General features: G+C 37.8%; 1 protein-coding gene across 3 annotated transcripts in view; it reads left to right on the forward strand.

Annotated features, from left to right (window-relative positions):
- Window positions 1-17,607, forward strand: part of cpne7 (copine VII) — a 43,105-nt gene extending 25,498 nt beyond the window's left edge. For all 3 annotated transcript variants that reach the window (XM_044200248.1, XM_044200256.1, XM_044200240.1), the window contains 6 exons: window positions 1,050-1,183; window positions 6,782-6,836; window positions 10,257-10,308; window positions 10,866-10,999; window positions 12,054-12,290; window positions 13,649-17,607. In XM_044200248.1, the coding sequence (XP_044056183.1) occupies window positions 1,050-1,183; window positions 6,782-6,836; window positions 10,257-10,308; window positions 10,866-10,999; window positions 12,054-12,290; window positions 13,649-13,801 (765 nt within the window). In that variant the 3' untranslated portion in view covers window positions 13,802-17,607. The remainder of the gene's footprint in view (window positions 1-1,049; window positions 1,184-6,781; window positions 6,837-10,256; window positions 10,309-10,865; window positions 11,000-12,053; window positions 12,291-13,648) is intronic.
- The last annotated feature ends 1,001 nt before the right edge of the window (window positions 17,608-18,608 follow it).

The raw sequence follows: 18,608 nt of genomic DNA on the forward strand, positions 1-18,608 counted from the left end.
CATGGCTCCAGCTTCACAAATGTGAAGATTTGCTGCTTTCCTTTTTAATTATTTTCATAATTTAATTTATTTTTAAATAATTTTGAGGTTTGGACTATTGGTTGGACAAAATAAGCATTGTAAAGGTGTCACTTTGGGCTCTGGGTCATTGTGACAGCATTTCTCCCTATTTTCTGATTTTTTACAAACTGAACAATCAAACTATTAATCGAGAAAATAATCAGCAGATGAATCCATAATGAAAATAATCATTGGTTGCAGTCCTATATAAAATAGATAAAAATGAGCTCCACCTCAACCAACTAGAACAGTAAAATCCTGTTATTACATTAATGCATGAGTAATAATAGTCTAATGATATAATATATACTAATATAACACAGGCGCATTTTGCTACATTGAGTACCTTTACTTTTAATGCTTTAAGTACATTTTCCTGATTATACTTACATACTTTTACTTAAGTAACATTTTCAATATAGGACTTTTGCTTGTAATGGAGTATTTTTACAGTGTGGTATTAGTACTTTTACTTAAGTAAAGGATCTGAATACTTCTTCCACTACTGACAGTATTTAAAGATTTTTTTATGCTTGAAACATAGGGGATGTTTCAAGGATTGGTGTGGTGTTTTTGTCCGTGTACACAGTTTTCCTGTTGTGGGCAGCTTGAATAAATTCAAGCTGCCTTCAACTCTTGCCCTTTGGTCTACCCTCTGTAATGCTACCTTTCACTCTCTAGCTGGATTATTGAAGCAATGAATATTAAACATGAGGACTGCTGTGGTAGATGCAGTTCCTTCTTGTTGAAATAACTGGCTGCTTGAATCTACAGTGTATGGGAGCTGTAGCTGCTTCAGTCTATGTGGGTGTAAATAGTGCAAATTCTTACCTCTGATCAGATCATTTATAGTGCCATTAGGCACGTTGCAGGCACACTCACACAGAATGACTTGTGATATGAGCAGCCAAATAAAAGTTAAGTAGCGAAAGAAAAACTTAATTGATTCTGTCATATTGTTCATTTAGCACACTTTCTCCTTCTACCAGGTTGCCATTGACTTCACAGCCTCCAATGGAGACCCCAGGAACAGCTGCTCATTGCACTACATCAACCCGTACCAGCCCAACGAGTACCTGAAGGCTCTGATAGCAGTGGGGGAGATCTGTCAAGACTATGATAGGTTTGTCAGTCTTTTGTTTCTCAGACAAGGCTTCTTGGTGCCTACAGGGATTGTCATTGTTTCCTGTTGTGAAATAGAGCTGCGGAGTGCTCTTCGCATGCCATTTTGGTGGGATCTCTCACACTGAAACGAGCCACTCCATCTGAACCACAGCAAAAGGATTGTAATGGAAATCATGGGGTACTGAAACAGAATGGCAAGAGACAATCCTGCAGGTTATTAAATTTCTGTTCACCAGTTTGTTATAGAGCTGATGGAGCTGAACTATTGACCGCCTGCTCCTCCATCCCTGATTCATTTCTTCACTGAAATGTATTTTGCATTTTGAATTTTCTCTAATAGTTGAGTTTACAAGCCTCGCATTGTCAAAAAAGCAGCCGGTTACTTGCAGCACAATTTCAGTCTTGTTTATTGTCCACTTCGTGTTCACATTGGTAAGTCGGTTTGAATCTGTGTTAAACCCGTGGCTAAGTAATGCATGAGATAGTGTTTGTACAAAATTAGAGCAAACAAATTTGGCCTCTACTGGCATTACTTATGCATGAGGCTAATCTGGGGCTGAAGATGGTGCTTGGTAGCAGCAGTCAAGGACACTGACACAATATTCTGGACACACTCCCTTTATGGTTCCTTATTGACTAGCCATTTTTTCAAAGTATCCATAAATTTCCAGCTTTTAACTATCTGTTACACAGATGACATTTTGACCTTTATGTCAACCACAGGCATTTACATCCTGCACAGACATCAGTTTTGTTACTGACAGCTTTTTGGCAGAGATTTCTAAGCAATTTGTTAATTTATTTCTAACTCAGTCAAGTGTACAGTTTGGAACGAAAATAATTCTACAAACACCACTTCTCTCACATATTGATCTTTATTTTTGCAAATAACACAACAAAAGTGAATATTAAACTAGGTTGAGAAATGCATCTTGTATTATAGTATATAAATAGTATACTGCATATAATGCAGTGAGTTTCCTTTTGACTGTGATCAAAATTACTTGTTTTGATAATAGATTACCTGTTACCTGTCATCACAATTATAAATACCTCTATATTTCTCTGTCCTTCCCTCTTTCTTTTTCTTTTGTTTTCTATATGGCACTACTGAGGAAATGCATGTTATTATGATCAACAAACAGATATCCTAGTTTTATGTAACTTCAATTTCATGTCACATCATCACTAAGTAATGTAATTTTTCAATCTTGCATGACTTACCTGCTCAAGCTCTCTCCCCACACCCACGCTCCATTCAGACACACATTGCAAATTGGTCCGATTTGTCTCTTTGCATGTCTGTTAGTTTGCAGCATATGTCAAATACCTTGAACAGATTCCAAAGAAAAAGAATACAAATACAAACAGGTCTCCTACAACTACTGGTGCTCTTTGAGGGGAAACTAAATCATTTTAAAGAGGAAAAAATATGCCCTTATCCATGGGTGGGGTGTGGCATAGAAAGTACAAGGTACTCAAGTGGATGGTTGAAAATAAACAAAGAAATAAGAAGAGCCTCGAAATGCATTTTTGGATGAGGGAATATTTTTTCCTTTTTAAGTGATTTCAAAGAAATCTGGTGGAAAGTTAGGAATTTCAAGTAAAGATCAAGTAATTTGTTTTTGGCGGGAATCTAGACCAAGTTACAGTTACAGGAAGCTTTTAAAGGACTTCTTGATATTGCAAGATTAAAAACATTTTAGGATATAGATATAAAGATAAATCTTTATTGTCCTCTACATTACGTCAGCAACACTAGTATTAAAAAGTAGGAAGTTGGACGTCCTGGTGGCCTAGTGGTTAAGATGTACACACACACACACACACACACACACCCTTGTAATTCTATCTTTGTGAGGACCGTCATTAACATTCCCTAGCCCCTTACCCTGACCTTAACCATCACAACTAAATGCCTAACCCTAACCCAAACTTAACCTAATTCTAACCCAACCCTTAAAACCAAGTCTTAACTTTCAAACAGCCCTTTGAAGTTGTGAGGACCGGCCAAAATGTCCTCACGTTCCAAAAATGTCCTGTTTCAGTTATCACTATGTAGCAAGTACAAGTACACACACACGCACACATTTTTGCATAAGTCTGTGCTGTTTGTAAGGACAGTGGTAACTGTTTTGCATGTACTTCACAGTCTCTTTGCTCACAGTGGTGGCTGAATGTGCTTTCTCCTGTGGATAACTCAATGATACAGTTTCCTCTCAGCATCTGCTGCAGCTATTGGTCCTACTTCTAAGCTTGCATAGGCTCATTACCCTGAACTACAGTCGAACACATGCAGAGATAGGGGCTAACACCAGGTTAGCAGGCACTTCAAAAAGAAGTAGGAGGCCTAATAATGGCTGGAGAAATAACAGCGTGACGTAGAATCAGATGTAAAGACAGAGAAGTTGCAGCATGAAGCCTGTTTGAGGAATCATTAAAGACACTGAAGCTATATGAACAAGTTATATTTTTACATGAGAACTCCTTGTAAATGTAAATACTGGCTGATATAGTTATCAGGTTTTGGCATCAGTCACACACATTTTTGTTTTTACAATGACTGATTGTCTAATTGAGAACAAATGCTAAACAATCTACAAATGTGCAAAACACTATTAGTTATTACAGGCAGGCTTTCGGGTACCTGCTAATTAATGGGAAATTATTATAAATTTTATGATATGATTCAGAGAAAGACCCTCTCATCTGTCGAAACTAAGCCAGATGAGGATTAACACTGACTGCTGATTTATGCAGATCCTCCTATTGAATATCAGGGTAGCACTGTCTGGCTAATTATAGCATCCAAGAGATAGCACTGGAGACACTGAAAACATGCCTGAAAATTAGCAGCTCAGCCTTGTAGTGTTATAATTTTTGTGTTTACATAGATACACAAGAGCATCATACATGGAAACATGCCTCTGGGCGAACAGCGACTGCAAGTGTAGGCAGCCCTTCCCTCTTAAAATGGAATTGTTGTTGAGGTGAAAAACGTGGGCTAGCAAACCTTTTAGCCTGTAGTGAATATAGGTGGTGTGGGATTTTAGAGTCCTTGCAGAGGAGTGCATTATGGAGCTGGAGTGACTAGCATTTGTCTGTGTGGGCTGAGGCTTGTTTACCTTGCTGAAAGGGCTATTATACAGGGCACATCTCCCCATGGCTCTTCACGTGTGCAGACAAAGTGAGAAAACAAGGACCACCATGCACTTCACAGCAAAATTCATATAATTAAAATTACTTGTCAGTAGTCTTCTCTGTCTTCTTGTCTGGGCTAAAGGTGCTATCATATCTCTACACCTGGAGTTTGATGATCTCTTAAGACATTTGTAAATTGCGAATACAAATCAATTCATTAAGTCTTCAAGGGCAAAGTTCTAAAAGTATGGCTGAGCATGAATAACTCCTTCCCTATTAAAATATTTTCATTAAAAATCTTTCTCTACATTGGTAAAGCTGGTAAAACCAATATAATACCAAAAAACATAATTTGTCACGATAGTGGAAGTAAGGCCTGTATTCAGTGGATGGGAGTTATTTTGATAAAAATGGATAAAAAGTGAGTTGAAAACATACAAATGTTGAAAGTGAGTTTAGAGCAAAGAAATCTTTTTATGCTGTCGCAGAACCTATTGAGCACTGAAATCTAATAATTTGTTTGGAATATTGTTACTGGAGTGTGTTTATATCTGGATACAGTACAGCACATTAGCCAGGGCATGTGGAGCGGTTGCATTACAGAGAATAAACATTGGACTCATTCATGTTCATCTTTTTTTTTTCTTGGAACAAAGGATAATGATTATAACCAAATATGTACTCAAAATGGCCCATGTATCATATTCAGTGATGTCTTTCTAACTGAGCTCAAATTCTCCAAAGCCTACCGGCTGTTGCTGTTACAATTTGCAGCCACTGTAAATATAATACTGCAAGGTTATGGAAAAGACACACATGATCCTTTTCCTCCTCCAAGTTCCTTGAAGAGGAGCAATAATAATAATAATATTGATAATATTATATTATAATATTGAATATTGATAATGTTATAATATTATACATTTTGTTTTATCTGTTTCGGTGTTAGTATATTACCAATGCTGCTACAACAACAGCAATTACCACAACTACTGATTATTATAGTAGAACAGCTAAAACTTGCCAAAGTGAAGTTGCTTCTGTAAAGAGTTCACAGTTAAGAGCTTGTTGCTCACTTAGAGAGTGTAAAAATCATCACTCTGCCAGTGTTTATATAAGTCCACACCCATCAGTTAATTAAACACTTCTGATAGCTCTGAAAAGCTGCCTCAAAGCCACATTAGCTCTATGAGTGGACAAACAACTCTCCAATCAACACTTGTCAACACACCAAATAAATCAATACTTATTAACACTGTAAACTTTGCTGTGAACCCTTTGATGCACCCACACCATGTCCAGAGTAAATGAATTAAACACATCATTTCAAATGTTTGTGCCCCAAACTAAGATTCTGTTGAGCTGGTGATGTTATTTGTGATTGCACTGGGCTGGAGAATTTGGGTTTGTTTTGTCAGTCACGAATACATGTACAGTCAATGTTCTGATAAGGGAGGCAGCCATTGGACAAAGCTGTCTGTATAGGCAAACAAACATTGATGTGACTGAAAACAAACTATGACAGCTCTGCTGCTTATCCTAAATGCCACAAATTCTACTGTATTACAGTAAACACAAAGTGTTGTCTGATTAATGTGTTTTTAGCATACAGTATGTCCTTAAACGATATGGCATGAAAGGGGTACTCCAGGAATTTGTTATGACACTTCATAAAGTTAGGGGACTTGCAAGAGACAGGCTAAATAAACAGAATGATTAAAACAATATACTACACTTCCCATAATGCAACTTAACAGTGTCTTTTGATAGACCCTCCCTCCTACGTCAATTTGTTGTTGTCAACACCCGGGAAGGTGTGGACTACAGGGTCGGGTCTTACTTTAACGCTCTCTCTACACAGGTGTGACAGCGGTTCTGCACCTTCTCTTAAGAGGAAAATTATCACATGAGCTATTGTCTTTTGATAGGCATAAAATTAACACCGTTCTATCCATTTTACTTTGAGTTGCTGTTGGTAGATCCTTCATCACTTTACACTTTACTCTTCATCACGTTGACATGAGTTGACCACTGTTCAGCTTTTTGAAATGAATGCAATATCTGGTAAATAGGGACTGGTTTCAGACGTAGCCTTTGTCTTGTTATTTATACAAAACTGTGCACCTTGGCCTTTGTCAAGGAGCACACAATCCAGAATAGCAGAGCCTCTTACAGTAATATCTGCCCAGCTAAATGGTGAAAAATGGAGAGGATAAAGACTGTGAGAAGCTCTTTGAACAGGTGCAAACGCTGGCTGCAGGGACCGTGGGGCAGATTTCAAATTCTAATTCAAGCTTTTAACATTTATGAAATGCAAACAAGCAGGGGCTTTGCCCTTGGAAACGTGAACAGATGGATAAGCCATCAATATTTTTCAGATCGCTGTCAGATGCTATCCCAGATTAAATTGCAGTAACTGAAATATATCACTGATTAATTTGCTTATCGTTTTCAGTGACAAAAGATTTTCAGCTTTGGGGTTTGGTGCCAGAATCCCTCCAAATTATGAGGTGAGTATCTCTGTTTGTATCTTGCTCTCCCTGTTTTTACTTCATGAACAGTATTTTGTATATTCATGTGCTCTTATCGAATCCTGGTATTTTCCACTACCCTTGGGACTTCATTAAGCGAGTTGATTACCGATTTCATGACACAATTTGTCATTCTTTCAAAATTTCACATTTAAAACTAATTACTGAATTTGTTTTTATAACATAAGACCCTTGCCTTCAAATATCAACTTGTCTTGCAAAAGTAACATGTTCCTATGACCATGTAAACCATGTAGTGCTCAATTTACAGAAGAATTCATGAGTTTGAGAGCATTTCTTGGTGATTTGTCATCCCCTTTCCCCCTTTCCTGTCTATCTTCAGCTATCACATAAAGGCTAAAAAGCCCCCCCCCAAAAAAAAAAATCATGTAAAGATTTGTGGCTCAGTAAATACAAACTCATTAATTTCTGAATTTACCATGACAGTGACTGCCTTGCATGAGTCAGATTTATTTTACTGCATGCTGTTGCCACATTGTGGTTTGTGGTGCAGGTGAATACTAATTAGGTCATTAGACTAATCATGAACTCCATCTATGAACTCATAGGCTAAACCTGTGTGCAAGTTTGACGGACCGAGGCTCTTTCTCAGTATGTGTTGTTGTGCACTCTTGTATCCTCAATTATGCATAATGCATACTAAGTGTGATTAGAAGACAAATATATATAAAGATGTTCATTTGCCAGCCAAGGATGCATCGGATAGTGAGCTGATAGTGTGAATAAACTGGAAGCCTTACATTTCATTGCAATGAATATGGCCTGTTGTGTTTTGTTAATTTAAAGCCTCTGAAAACTTGGTTTCAAATCTTAAGTATTTCTCCATAACTTTAGATTTGCGTGACTAAATTTGCACCAGTCAAAGCTAAAGTTTATAAAAGAGCATTCCTACGTATTATTTATTAAGAGTTTAAGGGTGCTTTCACACCTTACACCTTACTTGTTTGGTTAAAACGGATTCTGCTGCGTTTGCACGTTTAGTATGGTTTGTTTGTTGCTGGTTCAGGAAGCAATGTATGTATTTATGCAAATCCTTTGGTAACCATGGTAATATGTATGCGGGTCAGCATGTGAGTGCAAGACTTTTCCCTGATCAATCTGACAGTCCTACTCTGTGTACTTTGGCAGTACATTAAAAAGTGTGACAGCAATCCCACAGAAACCCCCTCATAATACCGATGCACAAGACGCCTCTTTTTTGTCCTGTCTACCTGTTTGTCATTATTCATCAAATGTGGTCCATTTGTAGACAAATACTAGTAATGCTCTTAATCAGTTATTTCTTTGTGAACGCTTTGTGACACCAGAGGACATAAATAAACACATAAGAACCATTAAAGTGCAACATGACCTGCTATCAGTCACCGAAAACTCACTAAAACTCTCAATGAATGAGTTACCTGTCAGTTTGTATAACTGCTTACACCTCTTGGTTCATTTGTAAAACACCAATCTGAACACAAACTGGACCAGACCTGACAGGCAACAATGTATCATTCCCTTAGTCTGGACCAAATGAATTTAACTACTGGTGCGAACACCTTAACACTCAAAAACTCAGTTAAACCTGCTTCATCAGGACTGCATAAGTGTGGTTCGATCGTATTTGATTGACAGTGGCCTGCCAACATAAGCAAACAACCCCACAACTGTGATCAGATTTAGATTTACATTTAGCTAAATCCTGATTAGTGCTCCGAAGAATCACCTTTTCCCAGATGAACCCAGAATCCCAGAAGAAAATTTTGTGTTCACCCCTTTTGACGACTGAGACATAATTTTTTCAGGGACTTTAAAACTTTACATTTAAGGAGTTTTGTTTTTGCACTGGTGCTGACCCTTAGAGATTTTTTATGCACTTGGTCAAACAGGCAAAGCTAAAAAATAAGATTGTAATATTGAATGAACAGGAAAAGCACAGGTGTAACTAATAATATTACTGATGCTTAACAATGCTCCATTCCATTTCAGTGTCCCTATAAGCCACACCAGTGAACCAGCCTACACAATACCAGAGCTTTATAACTGCAACACCTAAATGGAATACAACCATTATTAATGTAATTAGTTACACCTGTGCGTTTCCTGCTATGCCATGTCAAAAGGTCTGCTGTGAAACAGACTTGTTAAATGAGATGCAGAACAAGATCCCTTCTCTTGCAGTGGCCCAATGCAAAATCTAAATGGTGGGCTGTATGATTATTTTCTCTAGGGCTCCTCATATCTATCTGTATGGTGACTGAATTCAGGCTGTTAATCACATTAAAGACAAAAATTATTTTAAAAAAAGTAGCCAGCTGGAGAGGAGTCAGTTGTCACTGATCTGGCTGACAGTTGGTGCTTGTGGAAAAAACGGTTTCTTGTGAGAGGAGGTATCAAGAAGGGGATTTCATTTCTGCCAATTAAACAGCTTTGAGATAAACAAAGTTAATCTGACGTTTGGATGGCAAGAATAGACCAGATAGAAGAAGAGGGGTTGCAATCTCTTTTCAGAAACCAGATATTAAGCATATAGTGTATGCTATATGCTCATTACTGTATCGTGTAATGAAGTGATGATTCAGGATATTAACACAAGCAGACCCTTCAGAATGTAGTATACACAAAGCAGTACATCACATAACAAAGTCTCACTGTAAAGACAAATGAGTTACTTTTATCCAATGGTTGATATAGATTTTTTTTTATTATTTCTAATCCTAAATTATATGCAAAACCCTCAATTCAGTCAACACATCTTTGCTATCAGTTCCTGATAAAATATTTTTTCACTTGACATACTTTCCCTGTCTTTATTAATGTACATGCAAAACTAAACATCTGCTGAACCAGTGTATTAGCCATTAAGTCACTACTGATATAAATATATCTTACTTAACCATGTAGCTTTAAAATTTGTTGTGGTCACTGCAAATACACCCAAAGCAAAAATGTGGTTAATGCTCAAGATGTTTATTCAATTTATTTATTTTGTAATATAAAAAACTTACTGTCTTACTAATTAATATTCCTGGTGGCGAACTGACTCCCAGTATCATTTGATGTGGTCAGTAGTCCTGTTGTGGATGTCATCAGAAATGATTCCTTACTGTCAAACTCACACTAAAAAGCTGCCTGTAACTTTTGTTTCCCAGTTTCAGATTTGGTCCTTATGGTTCCCTTGCTTCTGCTGAGCTCTTGGTTGTTTCAACTTGACATTATTATAAAATAACTTCTTCTTAACAGAATTGTAGTCGGCAATACCACACCTGTACAGATTCCAAACATGGGAGCCATTTCTGATACAACATGGAAATCATAAAAAAACATGGCAGAGCACAAAGCCTCCAAAGCACCATATTAGCAGTGTTTCACAATTTCCTCTTTCCCCATCCACAGGTGTCTCATGACTTTGCCATTAATTTCAACCCAGAGGATGATGAATGTGAAGGTAAAGAAAGGCTTTGTACAGTACACCAGTTTCCCTGAAAAGTGCATCTCTATGCTGATAATACTAGAATTAACATCTGTTATCTGGCAACACAGCTGCTAATATATCAATATTGCTCAGCAGGCTCCATATTACAAATGTCAGGTAAACGAATGTATGACAGATTATATTCATTCATTCAAGATCCAACAGTAACGAAGAAAACTAACTCCTCTGTACCGATTTTTGTGAGCATTTCTGTGTGCATCTTTCTCTAGTTTTGTACTTGCTGAAAAGTCAGTCATAGTAATGCTCATGTTTAATTGTCTTTATGGATTTCATTATTGATTAGTTGTTAAAATACACATGAATAAGCTGAAATCTAAAACTTTGCTTCTTTCTGAGGATTTAACTTGTGTGAGGCAGAAAACATATTCAGACCACTTATACTTCTTTGCTAGGCTGCAGTGAATGATTCATCTGACTGTACCTTTTAGTTTACAGTCGCTTGTTTACTGACAAGTGTAGATAACTGTACTGATGTTTCCTTCATTTTGCTCTGTGCTCTCTTTAATCAGAGATCCAAGGAGTGGTTGAGGCATACCAGAACTGCCTTCCTAAGATCCAATTGTATGGCCCAACCAATGTTTCTCCCATCATTAACAGGATAGCCAAGCTGGCAGCAGGAGACGGCAACATTAAAGATGCTTCTGTGAGTGTCCCTTTATACTCTATTAAGAAAATTTATGGATGTAATACAGGCTTTTGTTGTTGTGCCTCCCACTGAGTTCCCAGAGTGAGTAGCCTCTGGTTCACCCCACTGTTTATAGTAATGGTGCCCTAAGGCACAAAAGAAGAAAGGGCCCATTATAAAACAAGTTAGTATTCTTTAAATTATGGATTGAAGCCATACAGTGCCCTATTGATGGTGTATTTTTTAATATTCATATTTCCATATCATCATACCAACCCTCTTTTGTGTTAGAAATTACCTCATGAACTGCAGTTAAAATGTGATTTAACAAAAGTGGCTAATTAGAGTTACTGTGCTCCTTATCTTTCCTTAATATCTGGGAGAAAAAGCACTAGTTTTTTTTATCTATTTACCATCTCAAATTACCCACCGGCAGCACGAACATTGTGTTCTAAACTATTACACTCCTGTAATAGTGTTGACCTTCATGTTATTATTTACTCCTCAATATCAGTCCTTCTTTGATCAGTAAATGAGCTGAAGTTAACAATTAGGCTTTCAGGGCACACATTAAAAATACACACATTCAGGACATTCTGAAACACATAAATACAGTCAGGGTACTAACAAACTAACCACTACTCATGGGACCATGGTCATGGGACCATCAAAAATAATTACAATATATTGTGCCATGTTAATATTCTTGTACTGTACTGCTCATATTAAACTGTTCAGTAGACACATGAAATTAATTTCACACATGTATGCATGCACAAACATAAGATGCTGTAGTTTGTGATGTAGTTGCTCTGTCTTTTGTTTTAATTATGCTCCTTTTTTTATCTGTTCTTGATCCCCTTGTTTTCTGTGTTACACTTTAACAAAGTGCCATGCACACATAAACATATCTACTTAGTGGAGCCTGTAAAATTATCTAAGACAGCATGAAAGGCCTACTTTAGAGCACAACATGCACTGAGAGGTGTCCTTGCTTATAACAACGTTGTTGTTAAAATGGGTTAATGTTAACATGGATTAATTCACACTGAAAGCTCTTATCTTCTTCCAGCGATACCACATCCTGCTCATCCTCACGGATGGTGTAGTGACAGACATGGCAGACACGCGTGAAGCTATTGTACGGGCCTCCTACCAACCTCTCTCCATAATCATTGTTGGTGTGGGCAATGCAGACTTCACAGACATGCAGATTTTGGATGGAGATGATGGAGTCCTACGCTCACCAAAGGGCGAGCCGGTCCTCAGGGACATTGTGCAGTTCGTGCCCTTCAGAGACTTCAAAACGGTCAGTTCTTTTCCCTGTCTGTCAACCCTTACTTGTTGACAGTTTTCTCTTTAACCCCACTCCTTCTGACTGCTGTGCTAGTGAGACTCATGGACATTAAATCTTTTTTTATATAACATCCCACTCCCTTGTTATTTAAAAGAGCAAACAGGAGGCTTTTGCTGGCTTTGCTAGTGCTACAGATGGGCATCATGGACTGGAAGAGATCCAGACATTTCCTCAAACAAGAATATACTCTAAATGTAGCTACATGCAATCAGCAACATTTCAGCTGTTCAATTATACTGTCTGTTGTGGACTAGATGGCTCATGTTCTAAACAGAAAAATTTCCCAAAATTTGTGTTATAGTATATATTTACTATAGACAGGTGGCAAATTAAAGAGGAAAACTGAATAAATGAGTGGAGAAACCTAACAAATGCAGATGCTTCCATACAGGGAACAAGGTGATGAGATGTGAGGAGATGAGCATGAAAATGATGTGAAACATATGCTATGGTCTTCACAGTCACCAGATCTCAAACCAATTAAACAGCTATGGGAGATTTTGAACTGATGCATTGCACCATACCACCACCATCATCAAAGCACCAAATAAGGGAATACATTTTGGAACAATGGTGTTCATCAGAGTCACAGAGATTTGGAGAATCCATGAAATCTATGCAAGGAGCATTGAAGCTGTTCTGGAGGCTTGTGATGGCCGAACATCATACTAAGACACTTTTTCGTCGTTTTTTCCTTTAATTTGTTACGCATCTGTATAGTTAACCTAATTATTTATTTATATAAATCACACAGAGTTTGAGGAAATATGATTAAACGAATATTATATAAAATCAAAATCATAAGTGCAAAAAATAATAACTGCACTTCCCTTTTCCACAAAGGGATGCGTCCTGACTTGGCACATAAATTGTAAGAAATCTAGACACATTTATTGGTCTGCACATGTGTATTAAATGATACCCTCATGCAATGAGTTTTATGCTACTGAAAGCTATTTTCAAAATATGCTTTAACAGCTGTAGCTGTTTTACACCATGCATACTAGTTTAACAATGAAAGAATCAACTACAGAACACTGCAAGACATATTATTCATTTTTATGTAGCTCTTAGGATCAAGGTAGAAGATACTTTTTCCAGAGTCATGAACAGAACAGTTACTCTCTAATACAATGTCTGACACTGACATACCTCTTTTAATTTGTCTGAAACAAAGAAAGTAGTCCTAACACTGTCCATAGTCCCCTGATCAGGAAGAAAAACTTAAAAGCTTTAATGGAAAAGGTTCTGTATCTCAGATTAAAACAATATTTAACAGTTGTGACAACTCCAGCTGTTCTCTGTTGCAGGCATCACCTTCAGCCCTGGCCAAATGTGTTCTGGCAGAGGTGCCCAAGCAAGTAGTAGAGTACTACAGCCATAAGGCCATCTCCCCTATGTGTCCTGTGAGGGACTCATCGACCCCCATCCTCAGCCCAGTTGCCACCACCCCAACAGAATAACCACCCACCCTGTTGCTGAGACTGAGCTTTGACCACAGCACCGGTCCAGCAAACTGAGAGGGAGAAAAGACGCAAGCCTCGCAATTTTGGACAAGGACTGAATAGAAAATCTTTCGAAATGTGTTGTTACTCATTTATTTAATTTTTCACTGCTATCAAAGTGTTTACACATGGACAGTACGACAGAGACTGTGGGTTTTTTATTTCTCTGCTCAGTGTGTATCCAGCACTTCTCCCTGGTTGTCCCTGTGCAAATTGACCATCCAGCTGTTTCAGCATCATGAGTCCTGGAGGATTGTTTTTTTCTCTCCTAATTTTTATGCATGCAGGCCAATGACTTTCAGCATCTCAACTGTCTATTATGTTACTGTTTTCCTTATGTCATATCTTCAGATAATTTTCAAGTTGTACTATACTATACTATAGTAGTACTATATGTTGCAATCAAAATTAGATTGCTCAACTTGAACATACTGACAATATTTAGAGGTTACAAATGACTCACAGGAGGTATAAAGAAGATGCTGCATTCAGACCCGTTATTATTATTACATTGATCTTCCCTCATATACTTAAGTCTGTCTGGGTGCAGGATTGGCTGTATTTTGATTCTCAATTACAAATCAGCCTACCTATTATTTGACATTGGAACAGACTAGTGGCAAATCATTAATGCTTCATTTTTCTAGTAAAATATAAATTAACTACTAGAATCTATTGCTAAAATTAAAAGCTCTGTTCCAAAGTGCACCAGCCATTCGCAACAAACCAAAAAATGTCCCGTCTGTAACAGCATGAACTGTGAATAACACCATCCCTACCTAGCCAATAAAAAAGCAACCGATGCTGAGTGTGTTTGGCAGTTAGCAGGTGCAGGTCGCCAACTTAGTATTTTCTCTGTAAAACGATTAGTTAAATGACAATAATTAGCTAAAACTTCAGTAATTAGGCCTTATTAAAAAACTAGGTGAGAAAACAGCAGCAATGGAAAAAACTTTGTTCAGGTCTGACATGTCACCACCTCAGACCTGTTCAACTTGTACATCTGTGAAACTGCAAGTGACATAATTTCACCAATATGCGATATTTGCTATAGCTTGAGCTCTTTGTATGCTTTTTCAGTTACAACAGGAAGATAACAAGTAAAACAAACACAGCAAGACAAACACAAAACAGAAAATACAGTCAGGTCATCAGCTGGCAGGTTGAAGTAGGAGATGGAGTTTAGATCAAATGACAGCAAAAAGCCAATTACAGTGAGTGCTGTAAAACACATAGTAATGTTCATAAAACCAGATCTGGAATGTGTCATATCAGTTAAATTTACATCCGATTATTAAAAATAAAAAAATGTCTCTTACCATAAAATACCATAAAAAGTTTTCTCATCATTGCACATGTGTATCACCAGAAAAAACAGTTCTGTAAATCTCTTCTTTTCATTTCAAGTAACTCTTGCCTGAAGGATCACTATTTACTTGAAAGGCTGCATTTGATTTTTCTGCTGTTCTATTGAGGTTTACAATGTTCATCATGAGTTATGACCTTCACTTTCACTTGTCAGATTGCCGTCAGTGCTCAGAGCGTAGCCTGTAACAAGTCAGAAAAAGCTGCCATGTTTTGGTCTCAGTTTTTTACTGTTTTTCTGTTCTTTACTGCAATGAATCATTCCTTTCCATTGGTTTTTGATTGCATATGCAAACTAATATTCCGCTGTGTTAAAGAAGGACAAAGTGGATCTTTTAGATCCAAAGAAAGCATAAAAGTGGAACATTTTATGAGACCAGCAGTCTGACTGAAAAGCATCAGCAACATAAATGCTTCACTGTTTTAAAACCTTACTGTTCACGTGATACAGTATAAAATATTGTTTGGTTTGGCCTGACTGTTCATTATTTGTGGCCTGTTCTAGTAATGACTGTATATTTTGTATATTTGCTTAGTGTTTTTGCATTTATCTTATATGGTGTATTTGTGCTCTGAATGACTCTGAATGGTGACTAATTCACTTGGCCGAAAACCAAGCTGTCCCTGCCATTAAATGCATCGGGAGAATATCTAGTCTTTACAGCTATTCTTACATACACATATCCACCCCCAAGCTGCAAATATCAATCTGACTTTGATTTGTCCTCTAGAGCTTTGCCAGCCCTCCCCAGATACAGACTATTGACTTCTCATGAATGCACCTAAACACAGCTAGCTCTGCTGTTGGCTGCTCTCTGAACTCCTTTGAAGACCACAACTATTGAGGATTCTTCATTCACTGTGGATCACAGGATGAGGCCAATTGATTCAGCAGGCCTAGATTTGGAGCCATAGTTTCTTGAATGTAAATGATCCTGGAGGGACTTTGGTGTTATGACTGAAGCGCAGCTCCATGTTTTACAACAGGGAGAGAATGGATGCAAAAATTAGGAAATAAACCACATTTGACGTTATAGGTTATTTATTGAGAAGCCTTGTCGTTTCTGTATGATGCATAATTTGTTTGTGTACTTATACATCTTAATACAGTCTTTTATTTTCATACATTTCAGATTCACTTGTAAAAAGTGCAGTATGTCATTTTAAGTATTCCTGGCTCTCAAAAGATTTACAGCACAAAAAGTGTTTCAGTTCTAACAAAAAAGCATTTTCAGAAGCCTTCATCTATGAAACCAGCTTTGTGCTTTCCCATAAATCTTCAGTGGCTACTTATCCTGACTAAATACAGCAGGACGTGCAGATATCAACCAATATTTCTGTTCCTTGAGGGCAAACCAGCTCACATATTAATATCTAAAAAGCATCAGCACTTCTTCTGTGATTCGTGCCTTACATGGCAATTCACTCTTTGTCCCCTATTGACTGTATCACCTTAATGCTACTTTGCCTCAGGTTATGAGCTGCACCAGCTCAAATGGTTCATTACCCCGTACTCTTAAGATTTTTATGAGATGTGATATTGATAGATGACTGACCTCAGAACATACAAAATGTTATTTCTTTATCTAATAAGTAACGTTTTCTTTGTTCTTATTATCAATTAAGTAATACAACAATGCCAAAATAAGTGTTTTCTCGGTTCAAACATCAATACAATGAGCCATGCATATGTTTCATGCTCTTCTGGGATTACCACCTGAATTACAACATGTATTAGATGTCTTATGGTAATACATGTTAAACAGTGATGCATGGGTCTTTAGTGCTTTTCCAGATTAGAATATTTTTTCAATTGAAAACAGCTTTGTGAAAAAAAAACATTCATGTTTTAATGGGAAACCATCATTTGTGCCACAGTGGTGCAAACAACAGTGAGCTGAAACACTGGAGACAATAAGACCACAGTTCATGGGCCATCTTGCACTGCAGATTAAAAAAAGCTGTGAAGAATTCACTGAGCTGCTTATTTCCCCTTATCTATGCTTGCACCATTGTCAGATAGAATGAACAAGTCATAGGTTTTACACCACACTGATGTATTTGAAATTTCCCATACGCACACACTCTCTCTCTCCTTCACCCATCCACTGTTAATCAGAACAAGGTTTACAGCCCATAACCCTAATATGCAACTGGGTAACTGCAGGCTGTGTGGGTGAGAAGCAACCCATGCATCATTAGTAAATATTTGATTTCTTCAAAAGGAAGAAAGGGATTTATTGCATGCTTACTTTTATTGTTAAGCTGTGCTGTGCAGTCATTTCTTTGGGTCTTATGATATGCTAATATGCAAGCCTGCATTTGCACAAACCTCTGTTCTTGTAGTTGATGCTCTCTGTCTTGCAGTTAGGCAAATAAATCTCATCATTTAACTGAAACTCTCTCTGTGATTTCTTATCATATTTAATGAAATTTTAATTATGTTGTCAAACATTATATGCAACATCTGTCTGCTTTTGTCATCCAGGTTCCTCTTATCCTACTCATTCATCTCAGTGATCATCTCACAAAACATTTTCTCACTGCTCGCCTCTGCACCAGAGGGATAATTAGAAATGAGAGAATGATATTAATGTAGAAATGTAGGCTATGCTATCGTGTACACATTTGCCCTGTGTGATTTGGTTGCTGATGCTGTGAGTACTTGATGCATGGAAAGAGGGACTGAGCCTACTCTTTAATTCCATCAGACAGCTCCTTTCATTTAACGGCTATTGTTGAGAGCACTGAATAACGGTTGTTTCCATGGTGACACCTACTTGTGGGTAGATGTAGACCTTAATTTTTGTCAGATTCAGGGACAAAGATGCAGGATGTGGTAAGGGCTCTGGGAGGAGGCCATCATCACATTATTATCAAAAAGAGGAGGCTTTGATTGTGATGGCTGCTGTCCTTGGCAAGGCCACTGCATGTCCAGTGGGGCTATAAGCCTCAGGTGAGCTATGTGTCCAATATAGACCTCGCTCTCTCTCTCTCTCACTCTCTCTCTATCTCTCTCTCACTCTCTCTCCTATAACCCTTTTTGTGCCTGGCTAGCTGATTTATGGCCACAATTAAAGAACGCTCACCACCGCTTAACATTCACTAGCATTAGAATCAACAGCAGGCTCGCACCCTGGGACAAGGTGCAGTTGTTTAGTGGAATCAGCTCATTGCCGCCATGTTATCAGATTACCTTCAATACCTTCAAACTCAGCTGGGCTTCCCTAACACTGCTATTGCTGGGATGGCTAGTTGGAGGCACTGTAAAAACAGGAAGGACAGAGGATAAATTAATTTTATTCTCAGTGTCTGGTTGCCTCAACGCCTGCCTGTAATGAGGAAATGACTAATAAGAGATGGAGAATGGGAAATCTCAGTAGTAATTAGCTGTCTCCTC

The sequence above is a fragment of the Siniperca chuatsi genome, linkage group LG1, assembly GCF_020085105.1.
Source record: "Siniperca chuatsi isolate FFG_IHB_CAS linkage group LG1, ASM2008510v1, whole genome shotgun sequence".
NCBI classification, from domain to species: Eukaryota; Metazoa; Chordata; class Actinopteri; order Centrarchiformes; family Sinipercidae; genus Siniperca; species Siniperca chuatsi.